General features: G+C 55.1%; 1 protein-coding gene across 5 annotated transcripts in view; it reads left to right on the top strand.

The window, feature by feature from the left end:
* Nucleotides 1-243: 243 nt before the first annotated feature.
* The window catches only part of SMOX (spermine oxidase), a 47,278-nt gene continuing 21,437 nt past the window's right edge, over nucleotides 244-26,084 (top strand). For 3 of the 5 annotated variants that reach the window (XM_082744498.1, XM_082744496.1, XM_082744494.1), the window contains exons 1-2: nucleotides 244-433; nucleotides 24,290-24,523. In XM_082744498.1, coding sequence (XP_082600624.1) covers nucleotides 24,316-24,523 — 208 coding nt within the window. In that variant the 5' untranslated portion in view covers nucleotides 244-433; nucleotides 24,290-24,315. Of the gene's footprint in view, nucleotides 434-6,608; nucleotides 6,843-24,289; nucleotides 24,524-26,084 lie in introns of those variants that run through there. The other 2 variants (XM_082744495.1, XM_082744497.1) reach the window with 2 other exon arrangements.

Here is a 26,084-nt window from a genome sequence, read left to right as displayed (position 1 = left end):
GCTGGGCTGGCTGCTGTTCTTTTGGGCCTGAGTGGGGACGTTTGGCGCCCGGCTAGAGAAGGGGGTGTCGGGCCCAGGTGCGGAGCGCGGGGTTGGACGCTTCGGAGGCAGGGGCCGGCCGGTCTTCGCCTCCGGCGGCCCCAGCTTCCCCGCCCCCGGCGGGCCCGGCCGGGGAGGAGCTCGGCGCGTCCCCGCCCCGAGGCGGAGTGCGGGGGGAGGGGGGGGGCCGGGCGCGGGCGGACCCGGCGGGGTGGGCCGGGGACGCGAGGCGGAGCGGGGCTCCACACAGGCCGCAGCGGCTGGCTCGGGCCCCTACGGTCCCGGCGGCGGCTGGAGGAGGAAGCCAGGCGGCTGGAGGAGGAGGGGAGGCGGAGGAGGCCGAGGCTGGAGCGCCGCTTGCCGCAGACTCACTTCCCCGGCTCAGCAGGGAAAGGTACCGCGCGCCGGCTCCCGGCCCCTGGCCCCTCGGCCCCGAGCCCCCCAGCTTTAGTTCGCGCCGGCAGGGGCTGCGGCAGCCACGGGAGGGTGAGGGGCCCTGAGCGGCCCCGAGGGCTCCGGCGGCCGGGGACTGCGGCGGCCAGCGCGGCGCTCGGGCGGGAGGGCTGGGGTGTGCGGCAGCCGGCAGGAGTCTCGCGGAGAGCGGTGGGCGCCGCGCCCCCCTCGCTCGCGTCCGGGGAAGCGGTGGTCCGGCCGGGTGCGGTGATCCCCGGGCTGGGGGCTGCGCTGGCCAGGCCAGCGCACGGCGGTGGAGGGCAGGCCGGACCTCCGGAGCTGCGTGCGGCAGGGGAGCGTCCCGGGCGCCCCGCGGACGCGCTCGGTGGGCGCAGACAAAGCCGGGCGCCGGCGCCCCGCGACGACTCGGGCGGTCCAGGGGGAGGGTGCTGGGGAGAGAAGAGAAGACGCCGGGGCGACGGCCGGGACACGGGGAGAGGCCGGGACGCCCTCCCTCCGGCTGTCCGGGTGGTCTAAAGGGGGGAGGCGGCGGGTAGGGTGGGGAGCAGCTCTCTCCGAAGGGCCAACTAGGGAGACAGCTTGGAAAAGGGGTAGGCTGTACTGAGCGCTCACTTTGGGGGGAGGGGCTGAGAGAGGCGGCTGCCTTGGGGCTGGGGGCTGGGGCTCTGGTAGGGGAGGTGAGGGGCGCGTGTACCCCCTCAGAGCTAGCACTAGGAAGAGGCACAGCCCCGATGAGGTAAGTGCAGTGGCAGGCACCAATGGTGAGATGTACCCACAGGTAGTTTGTCGAACCTGCTGGTGGTGACACATGCCCTGCCGTCTGTGGGACGCGCAGCCTGATGTTCAGCAGGTGCCCCAGGGGTCGTTGGAGTGGACATGAATAGAAAGTTAGGTAGGCATGCGACTGAAAGTGTGTGCGGGGAAGGCCCTGTGTTTGTAATCTGGCACTTCTGCCCCCCTTCCTTCTTGTGAGGTGGGGAGGAAGCATCTCAGTTCCTTCCACAGACCCAGTCTGCCACTTGGGCTCCAAGGTGATCTGCTCCTTGTCCCTCACTCCTGGATTACTTCCCTTCTCTCCAGTGTTAGAAGTGTCTTCTTTTTTCCTGGATAAGAACACTTCTTGACACCCTCCTTCCCACAGTTATAGCCCCTCCTTTTTTCCCCCCCTTCCTCCTTCATTTTTCCTCCCTTACACACCTACTTCTCCACTTCTCTTCACAGCAGAACTTCTCCGAAGAGCTGTCTGCACCTGCTGGAGCACATTCCTTTGCTTCTGTCCTAGCACTTCACTGAAACTGCCCCAGTCAAGGTTTCCAGGGATTTCCACACCCCCACAAGCAGGTCTTCCTTGACCCCCGCTTGGTTTTATTGATCTTTTCTCCTTTAGAATCAATATCCTCTCTTGACTTCTGGTTTTCCTTCTCCTTCCCTGGCTATGCCATCTTTAGGGATCTTTGGGGACAACTCCTTCACTCAGCTCTAAATGTTGTAAGATCCCAGGGCTTTGTCCTCAGTCCCTCCTCTGTCCTGACTCCCTACTATTTACCTAACTTCCCAGCTCTCATTCTTTCTTAGGATTTTTAAAATCAAGCAGTAGTTTACAAACACACTGATCTTAAGTGTACATCAGTTTCCTTCTCAGGATTTTAAGTAGCAAATTTTTTCACCGGCTCCAGCTTCTCTATCTCGCTGCCCATCTGTTGATTTGGGGTGTCCTGGATGTCTCATTGGTATGAAAACTTCATATGGATGACACAAAACCCTGACTGCACTCTCCAAAGGTGACCCTCTGTGGGCCTTCCCATTTCTCTAAACAGCCCATAACCCATCCACCTTTAAAGACAGGAACAGGTGGCACCAGCTCCTCCCTTTGCCTCCATTCCCACATCTAGCAAGATCTATCTTAGGCCTGTTCTTCATGCTCTGACTCCACTGCTGTGGCCCCAGGCTACTGCCCCAGGACAAACCACCTTTTATGTCTTGCCCCAGTGCTGTAATAGCTGCTCTCTGCTTTCTCCAAATTCCCATTTGCCCACCTCTAATCTATTGTAATTGAGCAGCAAGAATGATTTAGAAAAATAGTGATTAGATAATCACATTCCTCTAAAACCCTTGATAGTTCCCTATTGCACTAGGAATAAAATTTTAAATTTTATTTAAAATTTAAATAATTTTTATTTAAAATTTAAATAAATTTTGGACACTATTGATTTCCTCCTGCCTTATCCTGACCACGTCCCCTTTGTATTCTTCCTGATAACCAGGTCTGAATCACTTCTGCCCCCTGAACACCAGCTCTTTCCTGCCCTGGGCCTTTGCTTGTGCCATTTTCTCTGCCTGGAATGTTCTTCTGGGGTTTTCTACTGGGCTGGCTCTCAACTTAAAGGTGCCTTCCCCGGGGCGCCTGGGTGGCTTAGTGGGTTAAGCCTCTGCCTTCAGCTCAGGTCATGATCTCAGGGTTCTGAGATCAAGTCCCGCATTGGGCTCTCTGCTTGGCAGGGAGCCTGCTTCCTCCTCTCTCTCTCTCCCTCTCTGCCTGCCTCTCTGCCTACTTGTGATCTCTCTGTCAAATAAATAAATAAAATCTTAAAAAAAAAAAAAAGAAAGGTGCCTTCCCAGTCTTCATAGAGGTCCCCTCCCCACTCCCCTGTAATGCATCATAGCACCTTATTTCCTTTCTTTACTTTGTCTAGCTTCTCAAGGGCTGGACCTTGACTGAATGGCCTATGACTGTACCTGGAGCATCTAGCAGAGTTCCTGGCATGTAGCTGACTCTCGGGAAGTCTTGAGCCAGGTGGGAAGGTCAGGGCTGGGTTAGGCAGAAAGACATGGGTATTGCAGTCAGTGGACGAGCCCCCTCTTTAAACCTTAAGTGCCCCTGAAGATTTTTATTTTCTGTCCACAAAAGAAGTTGTACAAATTGCTATAAAATCGGACAGCTAGTAGGATGTGAAACAGGAAGTGGGAAAGGTTCAGGCAAGCTCAAAAGCCAGGCCTGTATGCCTAGAGGGGGATTGGGTAGGTTTGGGGCATATGGGGTTGATGTGGATTGTGGTGGGTGGGGCATCAATGATTTCAATTGCTCTCTTTGGTGGAAATCCAGGCTGGGTCAGCAGCGAGCTCTGTGTGTGTGTGATCTAACTCAGGAGATGGGGGCAGTCTGGGCAGACAGAGATTTATTTCAGGCCTATCCCTTGGGTACTTGCTGGGTGCCCAACCCTGGGGGCAGGGAGTTGAAGGGGAAGAAGAGGCTGGGGCTTGGAGTCTTTCTATATGCCCTTGTCTCTGCACCTACAGCTCTCCTCTTTGTACAAAGGAGCCGGCTGAGAATCCAACTGTGTGACTGGTGCTCTCAGAATGGAGAGCTGAGAACCAGGGGACCTGAGCTCTGGGAGGGCCCTGGATAGAGGGACTGGTGATGGACCAGTGGGATGGTGTGAGGGGAGCGCTGGGACTAGGGACTGGGGGTTCAGACCTAGGGTCGGGCTGATATGCCTAGGAAGAAACTGGAACAAAGGGAGTATCCTGTTGGGAGAAATCAAGCAGAGCACGGGAGGCTGGCCCAGGGCCCTGGTATACTCATTGGATGCCAGGCAGTCGTCTAAAGACTTTGCAAATATTAACCCCTTTCATCCTCTTAACAGCTCTATGAGGTGGGTCTTATTCCCATTTTATAGATGGGAAGACCGAGGCACAGTCATATAACTCAGTAGAGATAGAATGAGGATTTGAACTCAGGGAACCTGGCTCCAGAATCCATGCCTTAAGCCACTCCACTCTGCCACTTCTTTCATGCCTCTCAGATCTGCACCAGCTGAAGGCTTCTTAACAAACAAGGGCTTTTTCTGACTCCCAAAGGTTCCTGGCCTTGAGGGGGGGCAGGTAGGAAAGTAGTCATACATTCTAAGGTAGAAGTGGTCCTCACTCAGAGTGGGCAGCTGAGATTCTCTGCTTCATGCCCCATTTTTTCCAGGAGGGGCTCCAGGCCCAGGCCAAGTAGTTGGGTGTCACGGAGACTGTGATTTTGGGGTGCTGGGGAGGTCAAGTGCAAAAACAGCTCCCTAAAAAACAAAACAAAACAAAACAAAAATCAGCTCCCTGCTTGGGATGCCATTAGAATGTCACCTCTCACTCTTAATCTCACAAACTGAGGGTTGTTGAGGGTTGGGGGGGTAGGGAGAGGGTGGTTGGGTTATGGACACTGGGCAGAGTATATGCTATGATGAGTGTTGTGAAATGTGTAAGCCTGATGATTCACAGACCTGTACCCCTGGGGCAAATAATACATTATGTGTTAATAAAAATAATTAAAAAAAAAAAAAGAATGTCACATCTCTGGGTTTAGCATTGCCCATTGGCCTCATCATCTGCCTTTGGAGAACTCAGGAGGTCAGGTAGGGGCTCTGCGGATAACCTGCTTTGGATTACTTCTAGAATGTTGCCAGGTGGAGCTTCAGACATGGCCTTGGGTTTGAGCAGAGCTGGGGGCACAGAGAAATGATACTTGAATAGAGCTTAATCCACATCACTACTCATCCTGTCCTTACCTCTTTTTGTCTGTCTGTCTGTAAAATGGAATGGGAGAAACTTTATCCTTGCCCTCCAGAGGTTGTGGAAGCTGGGAACTCCTCGAGGTTACATGCTTTAGTGCCTTCTTGTAGACCCAGCATAAGGGAGTAAGGACTTCCCATGAGGTGCCAGCCCCAGGAACTGGGCCAGGAAGGAGGGAGGCAGGTAGAGGGTGTGGCAGCCCTGTCCTTCGAGGCTTTCCTGTTTGGTCATGAGGATGCCTCTGGGCAGGTGACTTGGCTTCCCCAGGGCCTGGCTGGCTAGCCGAACAAGGGATGCTGACCATATAGGTATGGAGTCTCTGCTCCAAATTCTGAGCCCCAGATTCAGAGATCTGCTCCTCTATCTTTGCAAATCCTGCCAGACCCCCAGGAAAAGAGGGAGGAAGAGTTGGTGGCATTCTTTTCACTTTGGGAAATTGAGGCACAGAGTAAACACATCACTGGCAGAAGCTCACCAGGCCCATGGTTCTTGGGAGTGCCCCTTCTTGGGCAGGGACACTTGTCCATACTGAGTCCTTGTCTGCTGGGTTGAGGTGAAGACGGTGGCAGAGCCTGAGGCTGGCAGGCTGGAGTTGAGGGTGGACATCTCCTCAGCTGGACCTTGTTACCTGTGGTCAGCACCTATGCTCCTGTCTGGTGCTCAGAGCCATTGGGAACATGAGAGCTCCACTCTGCAGGAAATGAGTGAGCCATGCCAGATGTGATATAAGGAGTTGTAGTTCAGCCTGCTTCCTGGAGGAGGTGATGCCTTAGAGGGCCCTGAAGTTCTGAGCAGCATTAGCCAACAGAGGAGGAGATGGCATTCCCAAGGTGAAGGGAGAGTCAAGCTTGGAGAACTGGGTTGAAGCCAGGTCAGGGAAGGTCTTCACTGGGTGCTGAGTCTAGACTTGATTCCCGAGGCCCTGGGGAGCCATCGAAGGTTATAGGCCTCAGGTGCGATGACTTGATCAGACCAGTGATCTATAAAAGTGCTTCTCAAACTCTAACACGTAGATCACCTGGGCATCTTGTTAAAATGTAGGCTCTGATTTAGTGGGTCTAGGCTGGGGCCTGAGGCTCTGTATCTCGCACATGCTCCCAGATGGTGAAAACCTGCCGATCCAGGCGGTGTTTGTGTGGGGAGGGTTGAGACTGGGGACTCTGGGCTCAGGCAGGCAGGTACAGTGACAGGTGCAGCTCAGGTGGGACCAAGAACAGGTAAAGGGGCCCATCGTGGATCCCATGGACTGAGTGGTAGGAGGCATAGGAGCTACGTGTGGGGGGGGGCGGGGGGGGCGCTGAGGGAGGGGAGTACATAGAGGGTGTGGGATGCGCGGACCACTCTGCTGGGAGGGGGTGCTCGGAGTCTGGGTCTCAGACGGTTAATATAGGCCTGATTTTCCCAGTTACCTGACTGTGAGGAACTCTCAAGACCACGAGAGGGTGTCTCAGGCGACTTCCCCAAGGCAGGGTGACACAGGGCCAGCGTAAAGGGGACCTTATCTTTGCTGACAGCTGAGCCTGGCCCTGTGGGTAGCCAATCTGAGGTGAGCACTCTTCCTCCAGCCAGGGTGGGTCCAAGAAGATTGGGGAAACAGCCCCAGACATGCCATCCTCTCCTAAAAGTCCCCAAAGTCATCCCAGCCTCTGAGCTGTCACCCTCAGGGTGTGCATTGTACCTCACTTTGGCCTGCGTGAATCCTGGCAGCTGGCACTGATGGTTACCTGAGCTGCTTTTGGGGTCTTATCCCACCTGGTGACCTCCCCTCCACCTCTGTACCTGGAAGTGAGGAGGCCTGGATGCTTCTCTCTGCCCTGCCCCTAACCGGGCAGCCACAGGCAAGTGTCTGCTCCCCTCGGAGGCCCTAGTTTTCTGTAAATTGAAGGAGTCCATTCCCTCCCGGGGAAGTAGGGCAGGGTGGGGGGAGAGGGTTACAGGGTTTGCTGGGTGGGGCACGGCATCTCAGAACAGCAGCTTCATATGTTTTAATTTTGGTTTAATATTAAAATTCAAGGCTAATGATGGAGTAGAAATAAGCAGTTTGTCCAAAAGCAGTGTCCAGCTTGCTCTGGAGATTTCCCAGGCCGCTTGCTGTCTGGGCCCTACATGGCCTGGTGCTGTGGGAGGAGGGTGGTATCTGAGGGCCCCAGTCAGATGAGGTCCCTTCCAGACGCTGGCAGGAGGGGAGGCAGTCACTTCACCCAGAGGAATGTGGAAAGGACAGAAACTGAGGGCAGCACCGAGAGGGACTCTCGGGCTGAGTTCGTCAAATGTCCCATATATGTCCTAAAAGGATCCCTGCCTATCTGTGATCCCTGCCTGTGATCCCTGCCTATCTGCCCTCTGCTGTGCCAGGCTGTTCTGTAGGGGTTGGGGGGGGGCAGCATTTCTTAAAGACTGTTCTAAGAAACCCCAGGGGTTCTGGGACAGGTAAGGGTAGAAGCTGGGAAATTCGTTCCTCCAGCCTGTGGGAGATTCAGAATACATTTAAGAGAATTAAAGGTTCTGATAAGTCCTGCAGAAAAAGAAATCTTTTGTTATTTCCTAAACTGATTTGACCATGAAAATCTTTGTTGGGGAAGACTGCCTAATAATATGTCCCACTGACCAGGAAAGCACCCAGTGAGAAGGGCTGTTGTGGAAAGATGCTGCTCCACAAGAAACCACAAATAAGGGTGATGGGTGGGGCTGGGGCTGGGAAAGAAGGATGACACTAGTTTCCTGGAGGAGGTGGGCTTGGTGGGGTGGGTACTATTTGGACCATAAGTGGAAGAAAAGGGCACTGCAGAGGGAGGGTTGGTCTGAAGGGGAATCTGGGCCCAGACCCAGCCCTCCCTTCTTGTGGCAACAGCTCTGCTCCACTGCACTGGGTGGCTGAGAAAGGCACCTGGGAGGGCCCTTGTGGTAGCTAGGCCTGGGTCTCTGTGATTCTGGGATGGTCTCTCACCTCCCCTCCCCTGCCATCTCCTTGTTCTACAAGGTCTCCCAGCCTTTCATCTCAGAGGGTGGGGTTGTGATCTCTGGCCAAGAAATGAAACTGCTGTGTGCCTCAGTTTCTTCATTTGGACTGTGTGGATGATGTGACTTCCCTTGTAGGGCCATTGTGACACTCAGATACTGGTTGGCTGCTCTCCGTGTTATTGACATGGCTGTAGGCAGTGTCTCTGGTGGGGACCCAGGGAAGGGGACAGTTGTCAGGGACATGAAGAGGTACAAAGGCCAGCAGAGAGCACGGTGAGGCTTAAATTGGGGTCCTGGTTAGACCCAAGGAGTCATCTTCTGTAGAGGGGAAGGAAGAGGGATGGTGAGGGTAGCCCGGACCTGCTGCTTAGAGGAGTGGCCTGCAGGGTGGGGACATTCTGACAGATTGAGATGTCACAAGCTTAGCCTGGGTGTAGGAGTCAGAAGGTTCCCTGAGTGCACTTAGGAGATGGGGTGCCAAGCGCAGGTGGAAGGTGGCAGGGGCCTGCCTTGGGGAGCCATCAGAGGTCTTTGAGCAAGGTAGTGGTTTGATCAGTGCGAAGCATGGCACGGGTGTGCAGGGATGGTGGGATGGTGGACAGGCCCTTCAAGTACACACATTGGGCTTCCACACAGAAGAGCTGTGTCCCTGAGCACGGGGAGGGAGCAGGTTGCTTATATGACCCTTCTGCTCAGAGTCTCAGAGCTCTGAGTCATTTTCCCAAAAGGTTAAGAATCTCCCCTTGTCGCCTTCCAGGAAAGGGTGTTGCCAGTGCGGGAGGGGGAGGGGGCGAGTCCCAGGGCTCCTGCTCCCTGCCTCTCCCTTTCTGCTGCCCGGTGGCTGGTTGGGACGGTCAGGGAGGCCACCCTGCTTCACCCCTTGCCACACCTCATTTCCTCTGAGGTGTGAGGGCTCTTTGTTCGGCAGCTCAGGTGGAGGAGGTGGGGTGTGGCGGCTCCAGCAGTGACCCAGGAGAAGTTGCTGGAATGGTGCGCGGGGGCGGACCTGTGGACAGTGACGAAGGCGCTCAGGAGGCCCTGGCAGAGGATGCCCGGTGAGCGTCTTCACCCAGCCCAGCGCCAGGCTCCTGTCCTCCTCTGCCCTGGCTCCTTCCTCCTCAAACAGGCGGGCACCAGGGCCCGTCCTGCTCTCTCTGCATCAGAGACTGAGAGGACGAAAGATGAAGAAAAGCATTTAGGTTTGGCCAGAGTGGCGTGGCCCGGCTCTGGGGGGAGCGGAGGACCCTGTCTGCTCTGTCCAGATTCCTTTATCCTCTAGCTGCTTCTTGGGGGGAGAATGTTAAGGGAGGTATGATTTAAGACCAGGGGGAGAAGCACTTGGAAATGATGTGTAATTTATTAGGAAAAAGAAGAAAGAACCTATCCACCCTCTGTCAAATTGATGCCAGGCCCTGGCAGACCCATAGTGCCTGTCCTGGCCACACGGCCCCACCTGGCATGAGCTGTTACCCCATTTCACAGTTGGAGACATAGGCAGTGCCAGCAAATGGCATGACTGGGTCTCACAGCCAGATTCTTGGACATCTGGTCTGATGCGCCTTCTTTCCTGCATAGTCCCCCCAGAGCCTGTCCCCAAACCTGCAACCATTCCTCCTTACCCACAACCAGACTTCCTGCCCAAGCCAGTCCAAAGTCTAGACCCCAGGGAGGAGGGGCTGGCAGGTCCTTCTTTTGGACTGGCCAAAAAAATGAGACCTTAAGTCCGCTAGATTTTAAGGCAATTCAAGCAGGAGACACTCAGGATCAACAATGCGCAGACATCCTTAGGAAAGATTTTTAAATGAGGCTTTTAAATATTAAACACAGAGATCCCTTTTACTCTCTCTCTCTCTCTCACTTTTATTTTAGGAAATTAAAAAAATCATACACAATGTGTGCAGTTAACTTTTGAGTAAATCTGAAAAGGTAGCTCAAGAAAAGACAATGAACTTGACTCATTCCTTGGTCTTACAAAAGAGTAGAGCCTGAGTGTTAAGATCTTACTAAGTGAATTCTGGAGTGCATTATGCCAGATGGCAGATTATGGAAGCTCTCCGAGCCTCAGTTTTCCCCTTCTGTGGAATGGGGATATTGATGCGAGCATCAGCTGATATATTCCTCAGGAAATGCTCAGCACTGGGCTCCGTACCTCACATGCGCTCAGCAAAAGTAGTCCTAACGATAATAACAGAATTTATAAGAACAGACGTTTCTTGATTTCAAAAGCTGGTGAGTTATTAAGTCTGTCTTTGAACTCAACAAAAGGACTTAAAGAATATGTTTATTGTCCAAGCCCAGCGTCTTAACTCTGTAGGTGTTTTATGGATTAAATCATGGGCTCAGGGCCCACATATGCATTTTGAAATGAATACCATTGGCTTTCCAGACCTAGTTCCAGCTCTTCCTGGGGGTGGGGGTGGGGGGTTTCTGCTTCAGGGTTGAACTTTATGGAAAGCGTTTTATTGGGTGATCCAGTGTTAGGACTCGTTAGGACAGCACAGCTAAACTGCTCTGAAGTTACCAGGAGGGGGAATGTCTTGGGCCAGTGAGAAAGGAGGTGACTGTTTAGAGGCAAGTTAGAGTGAGTTGCTCTTAGAATTTTCTTTTGTGTAGGCAAAGTGATCAGACCTCTGTTTCTGTTCTTGGTTATAGAGGACAAAACTGAGGGCAAAGGGCTGTGGCCCAGCCCAGCGTCGTGCCTGGCAAACCCTAAGCCAGCCCTCATGGGGTAGGGTAGTTGGGGGGTGTGCAGCCTGCCCCACCAGGGCCTTGGCTGGGAGGCAGGTGGCCTCCCAGTGGCAGCCCCAGGTTTTGGCAGTGCAGCTGGGCTGAGCAGCCAGGCCCGGGGGATGCCTCCTACCAGCCCCCGAGTGCCTGGCACAATGTGTTCAGTGTCAGTCTGTGGGGAAGGTAAGACAGGAGATGTGCCAAGCAGAGGGCAGTCCTCAGGCCTGCTGCCTGGGAGGCTGAGTGGGAGCCTGAGAACCCAGCGAGCATAGGGGCAGAGAGAGAGGAGCTCAGGGTTGTCAAGCCCTGCTCTACCCCTCACTCTATCCGGGTGGCCTCCCTCCCATCTGGGAACCTTTCTGAGCCTGTTTTGTTCATCTGTAAAATGGGCAGCAGGATGTTGTATTAAAAGATTCAGTGACCCGAGAGGCGAGCCCCCAGCATGGGACCTGGCACACAAAGGGCTCCCTATATACAAGTTTGCTATGGAGTGTATCTGGTGGCTGGGTGTTTTGAGGCTGTTTTCCTTTTCTTTTCTTCATTTTGGGACGCTGCATGCCACCTTTGCCCAGTGATAAACTCTGGTGAGTGGGGGCATAGGAGAAGGAGCTTTGCCCAGAAAGAGTTTACTGCAGGAAGGGGGACAGAGTCCTGCTAAGCCTTTCAGGTCCCCACAAACACTGTGGGCAGCCCAGCTCTGCCCTTGGGGCGGGGTGCCTCTTTGGGGGCAGGGTGTCCCCAGCCAGGCAGCACGGGGACCCTGTGGCTCAGGAGAGAGGATGGGCTTGCAGGAGACCTCCCTCCTCCCTGGGCTTGGAGGCCAAGCACAGACGGGCTTTGTGCAGTCACGAGGGGCCTGCTGGCGGTGGCGGGAGTGGGGGAGTAGGGGGGTGGGGGTGGGGGGAACCGTGCCCAGGCTGAATTTGTCTCCCAGCCTCGGTTCTTGTCAGTGGTTTTGAAAGAGTCAGTGGAAAGTGCTGACTGGGCTGTTCTCCTTCACCCCAGAACTGAGGCTGCTGTGGCTCCTGGCAGCGAGAGGGGAGAAGCCCTGCAGGGAAGCAGCCACCTCCTCCTCGTCCACCAGCTCCGCCTCCCAGGCTTGGAGGATGCCATCCACAGAATGGGTGGATCTCCGGGTGCTGGTGGCTCACCCGGGTCAGAGGCTGCAAGGAGCTGGGATAGCTAGCCCCCCCCCCCCCCCAGGGGGTCCCTCCTGCTCAAGGATCCTGCACCAAGTTCTCTGGCCTCAGTTCTCTTCCTCCTCCTCACACGCTTGTGGTGAAGGGTGTGAGGATGGCCTGTTCACGCAGAACTTGTCAGGGTTTGCCGGAGTCATGTCTGTCACCCAAGTCATCCTGATCCTGCCCTCACCCCCACCCCCACATCCTGTCATTCAGCCGGTCCCCAGAGGGTCACCACAACACTCTCATCCTCTGCTTCCCTCCTGCCTGTCACTTCCTCTGTTCCAGTGTCACCGTGTGGGCCAGACTTCCCTGACCTCCCCACACAGAGCAGCAGCCTCTCCCCTCACCCCGCTTTTGTGTGGTGGCACTTCTCACCCCGGACCCGTTGGACCCTGTGGGGCGTTCGTGGGGGAGGCTTCTGGCTGTCGCTGGATCCTGGCTACCTGCCACAGAGTAGCACTCATGGAACATTTTTGTTTCTGTACTTGTTCTTACTGTTTCTATTGTGGTAAAAGATACATTACATTAAATTTACCATCTCACCCATTTTTAAGTATACAGTTCAGTGGTATTAAGGACATTCACTTCTGCACTCCCTCCTCACCATCCATCTCTAGAACTTTCCTTCATCTTTCAAAACTGGAACTATTCCCATTAAACACGAGCTTCCCCATCTCCCCCTCGTCTCAGCCCCCCGCACCCACCACTCTACTTTCTGTGTCTATGGATTCCATCACTCTTGGTCCCTCATAGCAGTGGGATCACACAGTAATTGTCCTTTTGTGACTGGCTTATTTCACTTTGCGTGATGTCCTCAAGGTGCATGACGTTGTAGCAGTGCCAGAATGTCCATCTTTTTTAAGGCTGAATAATATTCCATTGGGTATGCCGACCACATCCTATTGCTCCATCCACCGATGGACACTTAGCTGGCTCCCAGCTGGCTATTTTGGATAATGCTTCTACGGATGTGGCTGTCTACCTATGTCTTTAAGACCCTGCTTTCAATTCTTTCACACACACACACCCAGGAGTGGAATTGCTGGATCATACGGGAACTTCAGATTTAGATCTTACATTTATTTATTTATTTATGGGGGGGAGGGGCAGAGAGAGAGGGAGAGGATCCCAAGCAGACTCTGCGCACTGAGCTTGGAGCCTGATGCCAGGCTCCGTCTCAGGACCAACACCGACAGTCGGCCACTCAACTGGCGGAGCCATCCAGGCGCCCCTGTATTTAATTTTTAAAAAGCCCCTCCACCCTGCCTCCCACGACAACTCTGCCATTTTACATTTCTACCAACAGTGCGCAAGGGCTCCCCTTTCTTCGCATCCTCACCCAGCCTTGTAGTAGCCATCCTAATGGGTGTGAGGACAAAATATTTTTGCGTGAATGAGTGAAAATCTGTCCCCTGCTTCCTCCCACCCCCATTTTTGCCCCTCTCCCCTCAGGCCTCATTTTCTCTCTTATCTTGTTGGTGTTCATCTCTGTGGCTTCTCCACTGGCGACACCCTTGGCCTGGAACATACCGCCAGGCTTCAAGAGGCAGCTGACACATCCTGCCCTCCTCACTGCACCCCTCCCCGCCAGGTCTTGTGCTCACCCAGACTTCTCCCCACTCTTCACCCTGCTCTATTCAGAGTCTGCAGTGCCTGTGTTGTTGCTGAGGGACAGTGTGACCATCCTGCCCCTTTCTCTGGAGGGCTGGGGTGCTGTCTGAGAGAAGTTGCAGCCCTCTGGGGAGCCAGGGCCATCCTGCCCCTTCTCCTGGGTGCCCCTGGCTATGGGGCGGGGGCGGGTGCGGGGAGCGACAAGCTTATGTATGCGGCTCAGTCACCTGGGGAAGCTGAGGGGTGCCTTGCAGGCCTTCAGAGCAGCTCAGCTGGGGGCCGCTGCGGCAGCAGAGGAAGGTCATGTGATGGCAGCCACGTGGGGCCGGGGGCTCCCTGGCCTGGAGCTGGGGCGGATGAGTCCTAGAGTGGGGGAAGAGTGCTGTTGAGATTTATCTTGGAAGCGGTGCCACTAGAGCCTTTGCCCTTCCCCCACTGGAGCTCCTTTTTCAGGACTCTTCTGGAAATCTCTGACTCCTCTCCCTGCTCCCACGAGGTGCCTGTCCCATCTTCTCCCGCCGTCACCGGCACAGCTGTTATCATAGCCCTATCCTACCTTCTCTCTTTAACCCATTGCTGTGTCTCAGGAGAGGCAAAACATATAGATCTCTCTGAAGACATCTGAGGGGGAGCCTCGGACCTGTGAGAGATCAGAGCAGATACGATGGCAATCACCACTGATAGGCGAGGAAATAGAGGTCACTGAGGAGAGCTAAACCCTGTCTTGCATGTGGGATCTTCTTGAGGGGAGCAGTCCTCCTGGGCAGAGGTTGGACTTGTCTGGCAGGAGGTGCAGAAGAGCCCTGGGGCCCGCATAGCAGGGAAGCAGGGGAGGGGAGGGAAAGGGAGACCCTCAGCCCAACTAGGGGAGGGAGAGGATCTCAGGTCTTGCTTGGCCTTGCTGTTCTTTCTGCTTCCTTGTCCTGCATGGGCGGATCCTGGATGTTCCGGGCTGGCCTGGAGTCTGCACTGGGAGTCTGCCCCAGAGCGGTGATTCTCAGTCTTGGCTCCAAGTGAACCTCATATAGAGCCCTTATAATGTTCAGTCCCACCCCAAAGAGTCTGATTTAAATGAGCAAGCATGCGGGGGGGGGGGGTGTCGGTAATTTCTAAAAACCTCCAGGTGAGCCTACTGACTGTTTGTGTCTCCTGGGCTTGTAGGTTGTAGGGCCTGGGTCAGACTGTCTTTCGTTCCAACACAGCCCTGAATTTCAGGGAGAAAAAAAAAGGAGCTGGGATCCTGAGGAGAATGGGGAGTCTGCCTGGGGGGGGCGGTCTTTACCTTCGGGGTGACTGGGGAGACAGAATTGCTGACTGTGTTAGTTGCCGATTGCTGTGTAACGAATGGCACCACACTACAGTAGCTTAAAGCAGCTGTGTATTGTCCTCAGAGTTTCTGTGGGTCAGGCATTTGGGAGCAGTCTCGGTGGGTGTTCCTGGCTGGGGTCTCTGGGCAGGTTGAGTCAAGATGTCAGCTGGGGCTGCACACACCGGAAGGCTTGACCAGAGCTGGGGGATCTGCTTCCTGGTGGTTCACTCACAGCTTGGCAAGATGGGTTGACTATTGGTAGGACTCAGGCTGTTGCAACACAGGCCTCTCGGTAGGATTTCTGGAGTGGCCTCTCGAGGTGGTGACCGGCTTCTCCTCTGGTAAGCAGCCCGAGAGAGTGAGGTTGAAGCCACAGTGTGTTTTCTGACCCAGTTTAAGAAGTCATGCTCTGTCATCTCTAGGACATCCTCTTAGTCACACACGTCAGCATGGGAGGAGACTGCATTAGGGCACAAGTACTAGGAGACAAAGGTCACTGAGGGCCATCTTGGAGGCTGGTGACCACATGGATTGCCCTTTTGGCCTCCCAGCCTGGAAGGCTCAAGCCTCCCCAGTAAGTGGGGTGGCCCTTCTCTCCTAATGCTCTGTTCCTCCCCTGTTGTCGGCTGGGGTGGTATCTCTGTGGGGTGGGGTGGTCGTCTCTGGAGATCTTGCTCTACAGTTATCTTGCAGGAAGGTCTGTGACTTCTCTACTGGTGTAGCCACCCCCCATCCCCACCACATGGTCTCCTGGCCCAGGCCATCCCCCTGCCCTGTCCCCCGCCGCCTGCAACCCTGACTAGCATACACTTGGGCCCGTAGGAAAACAAACATAAGAACTATTGCTGTTCCATGCCTGGCTCTGGGCTAAGTATTTTGCATTGTTGCACTCAGCCCTGTGAGGCAGGCATTCTTTCTGCCCCACTCTATTGAGGAGATACTGAGGCTTAGGTCACTCATCTCATTCGTGGTGAAGATTCAAACCACTGCTGTTAAAAAACAAGTGATGTGATCCCGGGGAGGGCCTATGTGAAAGCCGTGGTGCTTTAGCATGTCCTCAAAGGAGGGGACTCTTTATCAAGCTAGATCATCAAGTGAACCATAAGGAAGTATATTTTTGTGATTGTATATGTGTGTGTGTGTGAGAGAGAGAGAGAGAGAGAGAGAGGTGGGGGAGAGGAGAGGAGGGAGGGATATAAGTCTCTCTTTCTGGGGTTTCCCAAGGGCCAGTGACTTGGCTGCCTCAAAACAGGGCTGGCACCTTGGGCTTGAGGCTAATTTTCTCTCAAGCTCACCCTTTCAGGAGAACTTCCTCCCAGAGGAGTGAGTGACCGCAAGCGCCATCTCCTTCAGCTCTCTGTGCCCACAGTCTGGTCTGCTGTCACCAAGGGCAATCCCACAGCAGTGTGGTCACTAGGCCAGTGATTGGTTCTGTGGTCTCTTACACTTCTGTGGTTGATGACTTCCTGGAGGAGGATTTAGAGTTTGGGTGTGGGGTCCTGCTCAGAGGGAGGAAATCCAGGCCATTGGATCTTATCCTAAGGGCTGCTGAGGGAGCCACAGTGAGACCTGTGCCCTTAGGACTTTGCTGGGGGACACTGGAGGCTGGCTCATAGGGATTATTGCCATTTTCTTATTCCATTTTACAGATGGGGAAACTGAGGCTCAAGGGCTCACCGTCTCTTCCAGGGCCACCCTGGTTGGGGCAGAGGTTGCTGTCTGGGGGAATTTCATCTTCTCCAGGAGCATCCAGGAGTGGCAGTCATCATCTCAGCCCCCTGACCTGTCTTTGGGCCGAGGGGGCCTGGGGTTTGCCTTTATCTGGAAGCTCTGGGATCTGAGGGCAAGAACATGGGCCCTGCTTGCAGAAAGGTGGCAGCCTGCCGGGCCAGAGAGGCTGTGTGGTGCAGTCAGGCACAGAGATGGGAACCCAAGGCACAGGCTCTGGGGAGCGTGGGTAGGAGATTGAAGCAGGCTGGCCTGGAGTTGGAAAGGCCCATCACTGATGGTTCAGAAGCCAGCCCTGACCAGCCCCTGATCTGCTCTCCGGTCAGAGTGTGACCCAATTACTTTTGCTTGGGGTAGGATGTCCAGGGTGGAGGGTGGACCAGAGCTGTTTGAGTGTGGCTGTGGGGGATGGAAGGCTGTCCTGGGTTCTGCCCTGGCCCATCTCTATCTCTGTTTCTCTCTGGCTGCACGGTCACTGAGGCTAACAGCTGAACTTCAGGCCCATCAGACGGACTCTCCCCTTTCTCTGGCTTCTTTCCAGCCTTGCTTCCCCTCCTCCACCTCCAACTAGGCTTTGAGCCTGGGCTGGGTCATCTCCATGGTCTGTCTCTATAAGCAGCTATAAGCTGGGGTCCTGGAATGATCCTCTTGGGTCTATCCTGTCTTGGAGAGCCTCCAGGGAAGTGGAGAACAGACCATAGTGCTTACCTTTCTAGGAATGCCTCCCCCTCCTGCCCACCATCACCTGTGTGGGCCACACTATTGGCTTTGTCCCCCTATACACCAGGTCTGCGGCTGCCTCTCTGCATGCAGTGTAGGCTCCCTGCTTCCCCTGAAAAGGATTACAAATACTTTTAAAGCTGTGCTTTCAGGGACTTTACACATCTGGCCGTGAGGAAGAGAGATGGGTAACAAAGGCATTGTGTTGGGAGAGAAGTCTAAGGGCCAGGAAGGAAGATAGGGCCTCCGGAGCTCTTGACTCATGTTGGCCTGTGAGAGCCAGAGGACACTGCTGGTGGGTGGGCTCTGTGGAATGAGGCTCCCACCCCTTGCCCCTTTTATGAACCTGGGGTTAGCTGGTGACCATTGTCTCTGATGCCTGACCCTCCAGAGCTGGGTAGAATGTAGGCTGACTCAGAGGTGGTGGGGGTCAGTGAAACACAGGCTGTGGTGTACTCTGATTGATATCAGGGTCAAGGTCTCGTCTGATACTAGGGCTGGGGCCAAGGCTGAGGTTTGGGTCTGAGCTCAGACACTAACTGGGGTTCTTCCATAAGTGAGATGAAGCCCTGGGCCCCAGGAGAAGCTCCCATTTCTGTCCTGGGCTCTTCAGGGGCCTTCCTCCCTCTGTGCTCTCTCAGAGATAGCCCTGGCAGGGGGCCACGTCTTTTGCCTGTGCTGTCTCATTTAATCCTCCCAGCTGTCCCACCACACAGAGGTACTGATGCCCATTTTACAGATGGGAAAGCTGGAAGACTAAATGAGGCAGTTAAGCAAGTGATGGGGCTTAAACCAATGTGTCCAGGAGGTGGGGTACAGATGCTGTGTTCCTGGTAATTCAGAGGTATTGGCCAGGTGGGACCTGGAGAAGGGATGACTCTAGTCTAGGGTCACCTGATAAGGGAAAGACTGGGCTCCCAGGCTGCCTCTGCCCTGTCCCCATGCTTCCTCTGTCTCACTGCCCACCCTCATGCCCCTGTGGCTGGCCTGGCCTGACCCTGCCTCTTTCACTTCCTGGCTGCCTGGACTGGGTGAGGAGGGCTGGGGAGGGTCTGGCTGGGAGGAGTTTGGGCCCAGCCCCTCCCTGGGGTTGAGGAGTGGGAGGGGCCTCGCTTGCAGACAGAGCCCCTTTGTCTGGGTCGCTGTGCAAAGCAGCTGGTCTGGGATTTCTGGGCGTTTTTTACATTTGAAGAATAATTGCATTGTCTGGGGGGCCCAGGAGAATCCAAATCCCTCCCAGACCTGTCAGGCAGTCTGAAGAGATTCCCCTGGACCAGCCCCCCAGCTTCCCTCCCCCTCCCTCCCTTCTGTTAGAAACCTGAAGCAGAGAGGGGTCGGGCCCTCCAGGGAAACTGAGGTAGGGCTGCCACCCCTGAGTATCTGTTAGGAGGAGAGACTCGCAAGTCCCCAGGGTTGGTTAGGGGAGGGTCCTGGGGCCCCCCAGAGCCCTGCAGGAACAAACATGGGCCATATAGGAATGGAGAAGGCAACTGATTGGAAGTGGTGGGCTCACTTGGCAGTGCTTCCGCTGGTGGTGTCTGGACTCTTACCGGTGAGGTCAGGTGAGCCAGGTGCGCTAACTGCCTCGGCCATTCTCTTCTCCTCTGGGAAATGGGTCATTCATAATGAGGTGACCTTGAGAAAAGGAAAGTGAGGCAGACACATTTGGGAGTAGCTTGTGTTCAGAGGGGAGCCAAGGAGAGTAAGATTTTTTTTTTGTTTCTCATGAGGGAAGACTTTGGAAGGGCGTGGGGGCACCTGGGATGCTGGCCCTCGGTGGCAGTGGCCACTGTGGGGGGAGGGAAGTGACCTGCTGATTGCTAGGTGAACAGAAGTGGACTTCAGTCCTGAGGAGGAAGGGGTGCCCTGCACGGAGCTGGGCCACTGACCCTCCTGGCGGTTCACTCCTGCATAGCCTGGGGCCACACCCTGCTCAGTGGTGGGGGGCTGCAGCCTCATTACCAAATCATAGCATAGTTTTTGCTGGGGTGAGATGTCCATGCGTTGGGAACAGAAGAATGATGGGGGTGGGGTGAGGGGGGTGATCACATAGCCCAACTAGTGCCAGGAACTCCCATTTCCAGGGTGTCTGTTGCTTCAGGAAACATCAGTAGAGCAGGCCTTGTGGGTGGGTTCAGCCAGGCATGGAACCCCCCAGCCCCAGTGCCCTGCACAAGGGTGTGCTTGTTAAGAGAAGACAGAGCCAGCTTCTCTGACATGTGTGTGGGCCGGGTGTCTCCTCTAGGCCTTCAGCAGGGCAGCACGGGGGATCCCAGGACCTCAGCGAAGCTGGGGTATATATGTATGTTTGGTGGCGTCTGAGTGAGAACTAAAGCTAGAAAGGTCAGCTGGGTTCAGCAGGTAAAGGGCTGACATGTCGAGGCCTTACCCATTCTTGGTACATGGTTAGTGCTCAGTGAATATTGTTATGTTATGTTTCAGGGTTATGTTCCTGGTCAGTGGGAGGCCTGGGCCTGCAATCCTTGAGGCAGGCCCAGCAATTCTCTAAGGGTACAGTTCAGAGGGAGGAGGCAAGAAGTACCTCGGGAAACAGAGGGTAGAGTCCACAGTGATTCTGACTGCGGGCTGGACATGGCTTGACCTGATGGAGAAGGGCAGTCTTCCCTTAGGGACACATTCAGCGTTGAGCCTGGGGACGGGGGAGCGGTCCAGCGGTGTTAACCATGATGCAGAAGCACAGGGAGATACGGAGCTGCCCCCAGCTCAGTCCTGGACATTTGCAAGAGGGGCTCTGGAGGAGCCCAGGACTAAAGCATGTTTCTGGTATTTGGAGATTAGGAGGCACTTCTTGGAGGGTAAATTGGAGGGGGATGCAATGAAACTGGTGGGCATGCTGAGAGAAGGTATGGTGGGGAGGGAAAGTGGACACACACTGGCCTCCTCGTCTTTATCCTTCTTTCTTGGGGAGCCTGCCACAGGAACAGGGCCTTTCTTCCCTCTGTTCCTCTCTTCTTCCCCTGCTGCTGCCTTCTTTCCAGACTGGCTTCTTGGGCGGGTTCAGTCAGGACAGTGTTGGCTTTGGGCCGCAGGGGGAGGCGTTGGCTGGCAGGCCAGAGCAGGGGTCAGGCAGTGGGGCATTCAGAATGAGATGGGATGCTCACACCATGCCTGGACCTGATTTCTCAAAGCTACCAGGCTTGGCCTGTCTGGGGACATGGGAGCTCCAGGCTCCCACCCTCATTTTGCCATGGAAGTAGGATCAAGAAGACAAGTGTCTGTTGCCCTGGGCCTCCCTCCTCCCCCACCCCTCCTCCTCCTCCCTGCCTGGCTGAGCCAGCACTTTTTCTTCTCTCCTTTATCTGCATGAGAAGTACAGGGTGTTCTGTTTCTCCTGTGCATACAGATCAAGGAGCAGTTGTTATTTATTTATTTATTTCCCAAAGGCAAGAGAAGAACAGGCAGGCAATGGGGTGTGTGTGTGTGTGTGTGTGTGGAAATTAAGTGTGAGTCTTCTTCCTCAATAAGCCATTTTCTCATAAAATTAAAAAAAAACAAAAACAAACAAAAAACACCTGAAAGGAAAAGATGCCACAAGCCAACAGAAAATAAGCGGCTTCTCACCCCCGCCTCTACCCTGGCCGGAGATCACAGAGCACTGGAAGGTCCAGTTCAGGGTTTAGCTGAGGGCCTGGCACACAGTAGGTGTTCCTGCCTGAGGTTTTCTCTGTCCCTTTCTGTTTGGACCCTGTGGTGTACTGGCTCCATGGGCTGATGTGCAGGGCCACAGGGGGACTCCTCCCCTCTCTGTGTATAGGGCTTCTCTGGCTCTTTCCCGAAGGAATTGGACTGTGGGATTCCTTGTGAAGATTAGAGGTGCGGGTGGCCCTTGCTTGCCTATTTCCACCCCTGTGTTGAATTTAAGGTCCCTGATACATTGGGAACTCGGGGTTCTTTCTGTGTTCCTCTTAAAGGCAAACTGCCCACCTGCCACTTCCCGCCGTGCATTTCTGAACCCTCCCCCAAAGGCCCTCTGCTTATAATTTAGTTACAGAAACTTACAGGTGATTGTCACACTTGAGGGTCTTACGGGAATTGTCAATCTGTGACATCCACACAGGGCCTTATTTGACTATAGCAATGTAGTGAGGACAAGACGGCCCTGTCTGAGGCTAGCCAGGAAGTTCATGTAGCTGGCTGGGCAGGCGCTGTGTCCCAAGTATGCTTTCCCTGTATCAGCTTCCAGCCTAACTAGACGCCGGGTTTTCAGACGCGGTGGCCCACAGAGATTGGGGTTCTGTGAAGAGATTTCAGAGGGGAGCGGGGACTTCCTCACCACCACCATTTCATCCCAGTCACACACGGGGCCCCACAGGAACTTTTCAAAAAGGGGTCGTCACCAGTCAGGTGTGAGACCCCTGTGGCAATCCCCTCCTTTATTATAGGAGCGGGGCGGTTTTGGAGGGTGCCCGCCGGAGGCAGGTGGGGGGTGGGCTGCAGATGGAGCCTGGAGAGCAAAATGGAGGCCTCCCCGCCCCCACCCCCACCCCCCAGTTCTGGGGACTGAGGCATGCGGGCGGGGCGGGCGGCAGCTCCAGGTCGCATCGAGGGGTTGGAGGCAGGTGGGATCCGCGGCCGCTCTGAGCATCCTGTGTGTTTACCAACCTGACGCCAGCCCACGTCGCCTCGCCGACCCTTCCTACCCCGGCCGCCCGGGCCCGCGTGCAGGCAGCCGCACCCTCGCCTCTAAATTGAGTCCACGGGAAGGAGAACCTGGGCGAGGGCAGGGTGGGAGGGGAGGACGTGGCCCACCGGACCCCGTGCTCCCAGAGGCCAACAGCACCTCGCTGCAGGGAGCCGGCGGGGACCGGAGGAGGAAGGAAAGGTTGTGCCAGACCCGGCTCCGCTGGAAGGGGGCGGGGAGCCCCGGCCTCCGGCCGGGACTTCGCCTCGGAGGGGCCCGCGGGCGCCACCTTCCGGCCGGCAAGCGAACTGCGGGTCGCCGAGGCGGTCGGCCTGGGTCTGGGGGGCTTGAGCGGAGTTTGTGGGTGGGAGTCCGAGGACGCGGCCGTCCTAGGCCGGGTGCCCAGGAGTGGCCTCGGCAGGCGGAATGATGGAGGCGTGAGGAACAGCTTCGCAGCCTCAGCGTATTTAGAAAAAGACCCCTTTGCTAATCCTATCATAAAGAGATGTTGGAGGGCGCGGTGCAAGCTGGGACAGAATCCTCAGTGGTCAGACCAGGAGATGCAAGAAGGAAGCAAGTGCGAAGCTTCCCCCCGCCCCCCCCCGCCCCCCAAACCACCCCATCCCAGCCATCCCCCACCTTCCCGGGCAGGGATGGATATGCGAATAGTTACTGAGGCGCATGCATATACATACAACAAATGGCACAAATCCTGAATTCCCCAAGTTAGTGGATCTTTATATATACACTGTGTAGCCACCATTCAGATCAAGGTACATATCCCTTCCGCCCCAGAGAGTTCCCTCCTGAGGGTTTTCAGTTATTCCCTTCCTCCCAGTCTCTCTTCTCTCCTCACAGGTTCATTTTACCTCCTCAGGAGCTTCACGTAAGTGGAGTCATACAGCACGTACTCTTTGGTCTCTAGCTTCTTTTGCTCAGTGTAATGTTTGAGGGTATCAGTACTTTGATTCTGTTTATTGCTGAAGAATATTCCCTCGTAGGAAAATGCTACGATTTATTTACCCATTTTCCCATGGCTGGGCCTTTGGGCTGCTTCTGTTTTTTGGCTTTTGCAAATAAAGCTGCTATGAGCATTGTTTGGCATGTCTATTTGGTGGAATGTGCCCTGCTTCTCTTGGGCTTATTCTTGGGGGGTGCGGCTGCTTCGTCACTGGAGGGGTTATGCTGAGCTCTATTAGGTGTGGGAGACAGTTTTTTTACTTTTTGTGTCCCCTGCCCACTTCACTGCCCAGTAGCCACCTTCCGCCCACCCTTCCTCTTCTGTTGTTAGGTCCCGGGTACTATTAGAGTCTGGAGCTTCTGCCGCTGAAACTTCAGCAAAGATAATTGAAATAGAAGTTGCTTGGGTCAGGGAAGGAACAGGGACGGGATTAGAGAGGAGTGGCCCCCAGACAATTTCAAACCCTCGTGGTCACTATAGGAATAGAAGGGTAGCTTCTCCCAGCACTGGGGTGATTCAGGGACCACCCCCCACCCCCCACCCGCCCCGCCATCAGCTCCCTAGCCTGGCGTCTCTGAACAAGCTGGCTTACTGTAACTGTCAATTTGATGTCTGGCCTCTGGTGCCATGGGTCCTCACAGTCCACTGTTTCCTGGGCTCCTTGCTGCTTTGCGGTGACTGAGGGGCTGAGTGGCTGAGGAAAACAACCAGAGACCTACCCGGAATAGCAGAGGCTTGTCTGATACCAGCCTCGTGGCACTTTCTGGGGGGGCGGGCGGGACTATGTCCTGCCCACCAAATTGCCACTTCGTTCAGCCTGTGAAAGACTAACAGAAAGCAAGAGGACAAGAGAAGGGGTAAAGGAGAAAGAGTGCCAGGGGAGAACCACACAAGGGAGGGAAAGTAGAGGCTCCAGCACTGTGTGTGCAAGAGTCCTGAGGTCTGTGTGAGCATCTTGGGGGTCCTTGTGAGCATCCCGGAGTCCATGTGAGCATCCTAAGGTCTGTATGAGCATCCGGTTTTGGTGTGAGCTGGATCACAGCAGCTGGGCTGGGGCAAGCTGGTTCAGGGTCAGCAGGGTCAACAGCTTCTCCTGACTTTGGCCTTTTTGCTCATCCCCTTCCTGGCTGGTTCTTGTCTCAGGTTTGCTGAGCAGGTTTGGGATGGGATTGATGGGTTTCAGGGGCTTGGGGCAGGCTCCTGGCAGCCCTGCTTCCTTGCAGGGCCCAAAGGTTCCTGTGCTCCACCTTTCTCCTTCCCTCTGTCTGTCCTTCTCCCTCCCACGTCCTTAGGAGATGGTTCCTTTCGTCCATGGCTCAGGAGGAGCACAAGGACTTGAGGTTACCACCCTGAGAACAGAGCTCAAAAGTGTCCCTTAGGGCAGGTGGGAAGTGAAGGCAGAGCAGGTAAGCCATGACACCCCTGCCCCCCTCTCCCCGCAGGTTCCTAGGAGGCCAGTGCGGACGGTATGCAAAGTTGTGAATCCAGTGGCGACAGTGCGGATGACCCTCTCAGTCGTGGCCTACGGAGAAGGGGACAGCCTCGTGTGGTGGTGATCGGCGCTGGCCTGGCTGGCCTGGCTGCAGCCAAAGCACTTTTGGAGCAAGGCTTCACGGATGTCACTGTGCTTGAGGCTTCCAGCTGCATCGGAGGCCGTGTGCAGAGCGTGAAACTCGGTGAGTGGGCCCCTTCCCCCTGACTCCTAGGCCAAGGTCATCTTTTGTCCTTCAGTGCTCTGGCCCTGCCTGGAATCTCATTATTTTGGTTTTCCCGCCCATGGTAAATGTTCCATCATGCATGCTGCCTGCGCATCTGGCAGAAGCTTCCTTTGCCCTTTGAGCAACCTGAAGGGCCCTGGCTTTCGCTTTTGACATATGACCTGGAGTGCACAGTGTTTAGGAAGGAGAGGACACGTAGACCAAACTGTCTTGACAGTGGGTGGACCAGTTTCTACTTCTCAAGAAGAGGAATTCTGTAAGTCTTTATGAGTCATTAACTCTTGAGTGTGAATTAATATATCACGACTGAGAGCTAGTCCTGGGGCTAGGGAAGTAGTAGGAAGTACTCAGTAGGAAGGAGCTCAGGGAAGTAGAGGTAGATGGGATTTGTGGGTGATGGGCAGATCTTAGGATCATCTGGGAAGAGGATCTGTCTGGGTCGCAGAGTAATGAAGACCCTAGAGAAAGGAGCCAGGGAAGAGACTTACCCCAGGGGTGGGCAGATTTTTCCAGGGGTCCTAATGGGTGGGGAACTTGCCTGAAATGGCAGCTGGAAGTCAGTGCTTCCCAGCCAGGGGATCTATCAGTGAGAGGCCAAGTGGGCAGGGACCACGCCTGAAATCCTAAGGCATGTGCTACGTTGACCCTCCAGAGGATTTTGTATCTGGGTCCATTCCTACACGGGGCAACAGGGCCACGCAGTTAGGATGCCCACATTTGATGGACACGGAGCCTGGCTCAGAGACGGAGGTGGTCAGGCTTAGAATGAGCAGAGGCTGAGGATGCACATGGGGCCCTTTCCTCTTTCAGAAACTTTGATGTATTGAGAGTCTTCTAGAGCATTTCCTGGAAGGCATATATAAGGTTGTGTCCATCTCCGGCTGGCACACACAGGAGTGTATGTTGGCAGTGAGGATGGAAGTGCCGTCCAAGGTGCTCGTAAACCTGGGGACGGCCAGCAAGGAAGCCCTGGGACTCTTTTTGGAAAGGGGCAGCTCCTGTCAGGATTCTTGAGTCTTGATAAAACATTCAGTGTGCCACACAGAAGCAGAAGGTGAGAGGACCCGTGGCCCCGTCTCATGGGTTGCTGACCACGGAGACACACCATGCATGGTACAGGCAGCGAGGCGGAAGCCTGGGGCTTCAGGAAGCTGAGGGGAGCTACCATCTGTTGGTGGCAGAAGTCTTTTTGAGCTGGGGGAGCTTGGTGCTGGGCGGAGATGAGGGGAAGGAGAAGTAGAAGGGAGCCATAAGCCTGGAGTGATATATGCGAAGAAGATCGAGGCAGACCCTGCCAGGAGAGTGGACAGCACACCTAGGGAAGGGCAAACTTGCCCCTGTCATTGTGCAGACTTGCAGGGTGGAACACCCAGGCTGCAGTTGGACCTCCTTCAGTGTGAGACGCTAGCTGTGAGTCTCAGTGACGTTGAGAAGGTGTTGAGGGCCAGAGGCTCGGGGACACCATGGGACAGATGAGGAGATGGGGTTGGTGCCCTTGGATGCAGGGGTGTCAAGGATC

Source organism: Mustela nivalis (assembly GCF_964662115.1).
Source record: "Mustela nivalis genome assembly, chromosome: 8".
Lineage (NCBI taxonomy): Eukaryota > Metazoa > Chordata > Mammalia > Carnivora > Mustelidae > Mustela > Mustela nivalis.
This window is presented reverse-complemented; position numbering and strand designations above follow the sequence as displayed.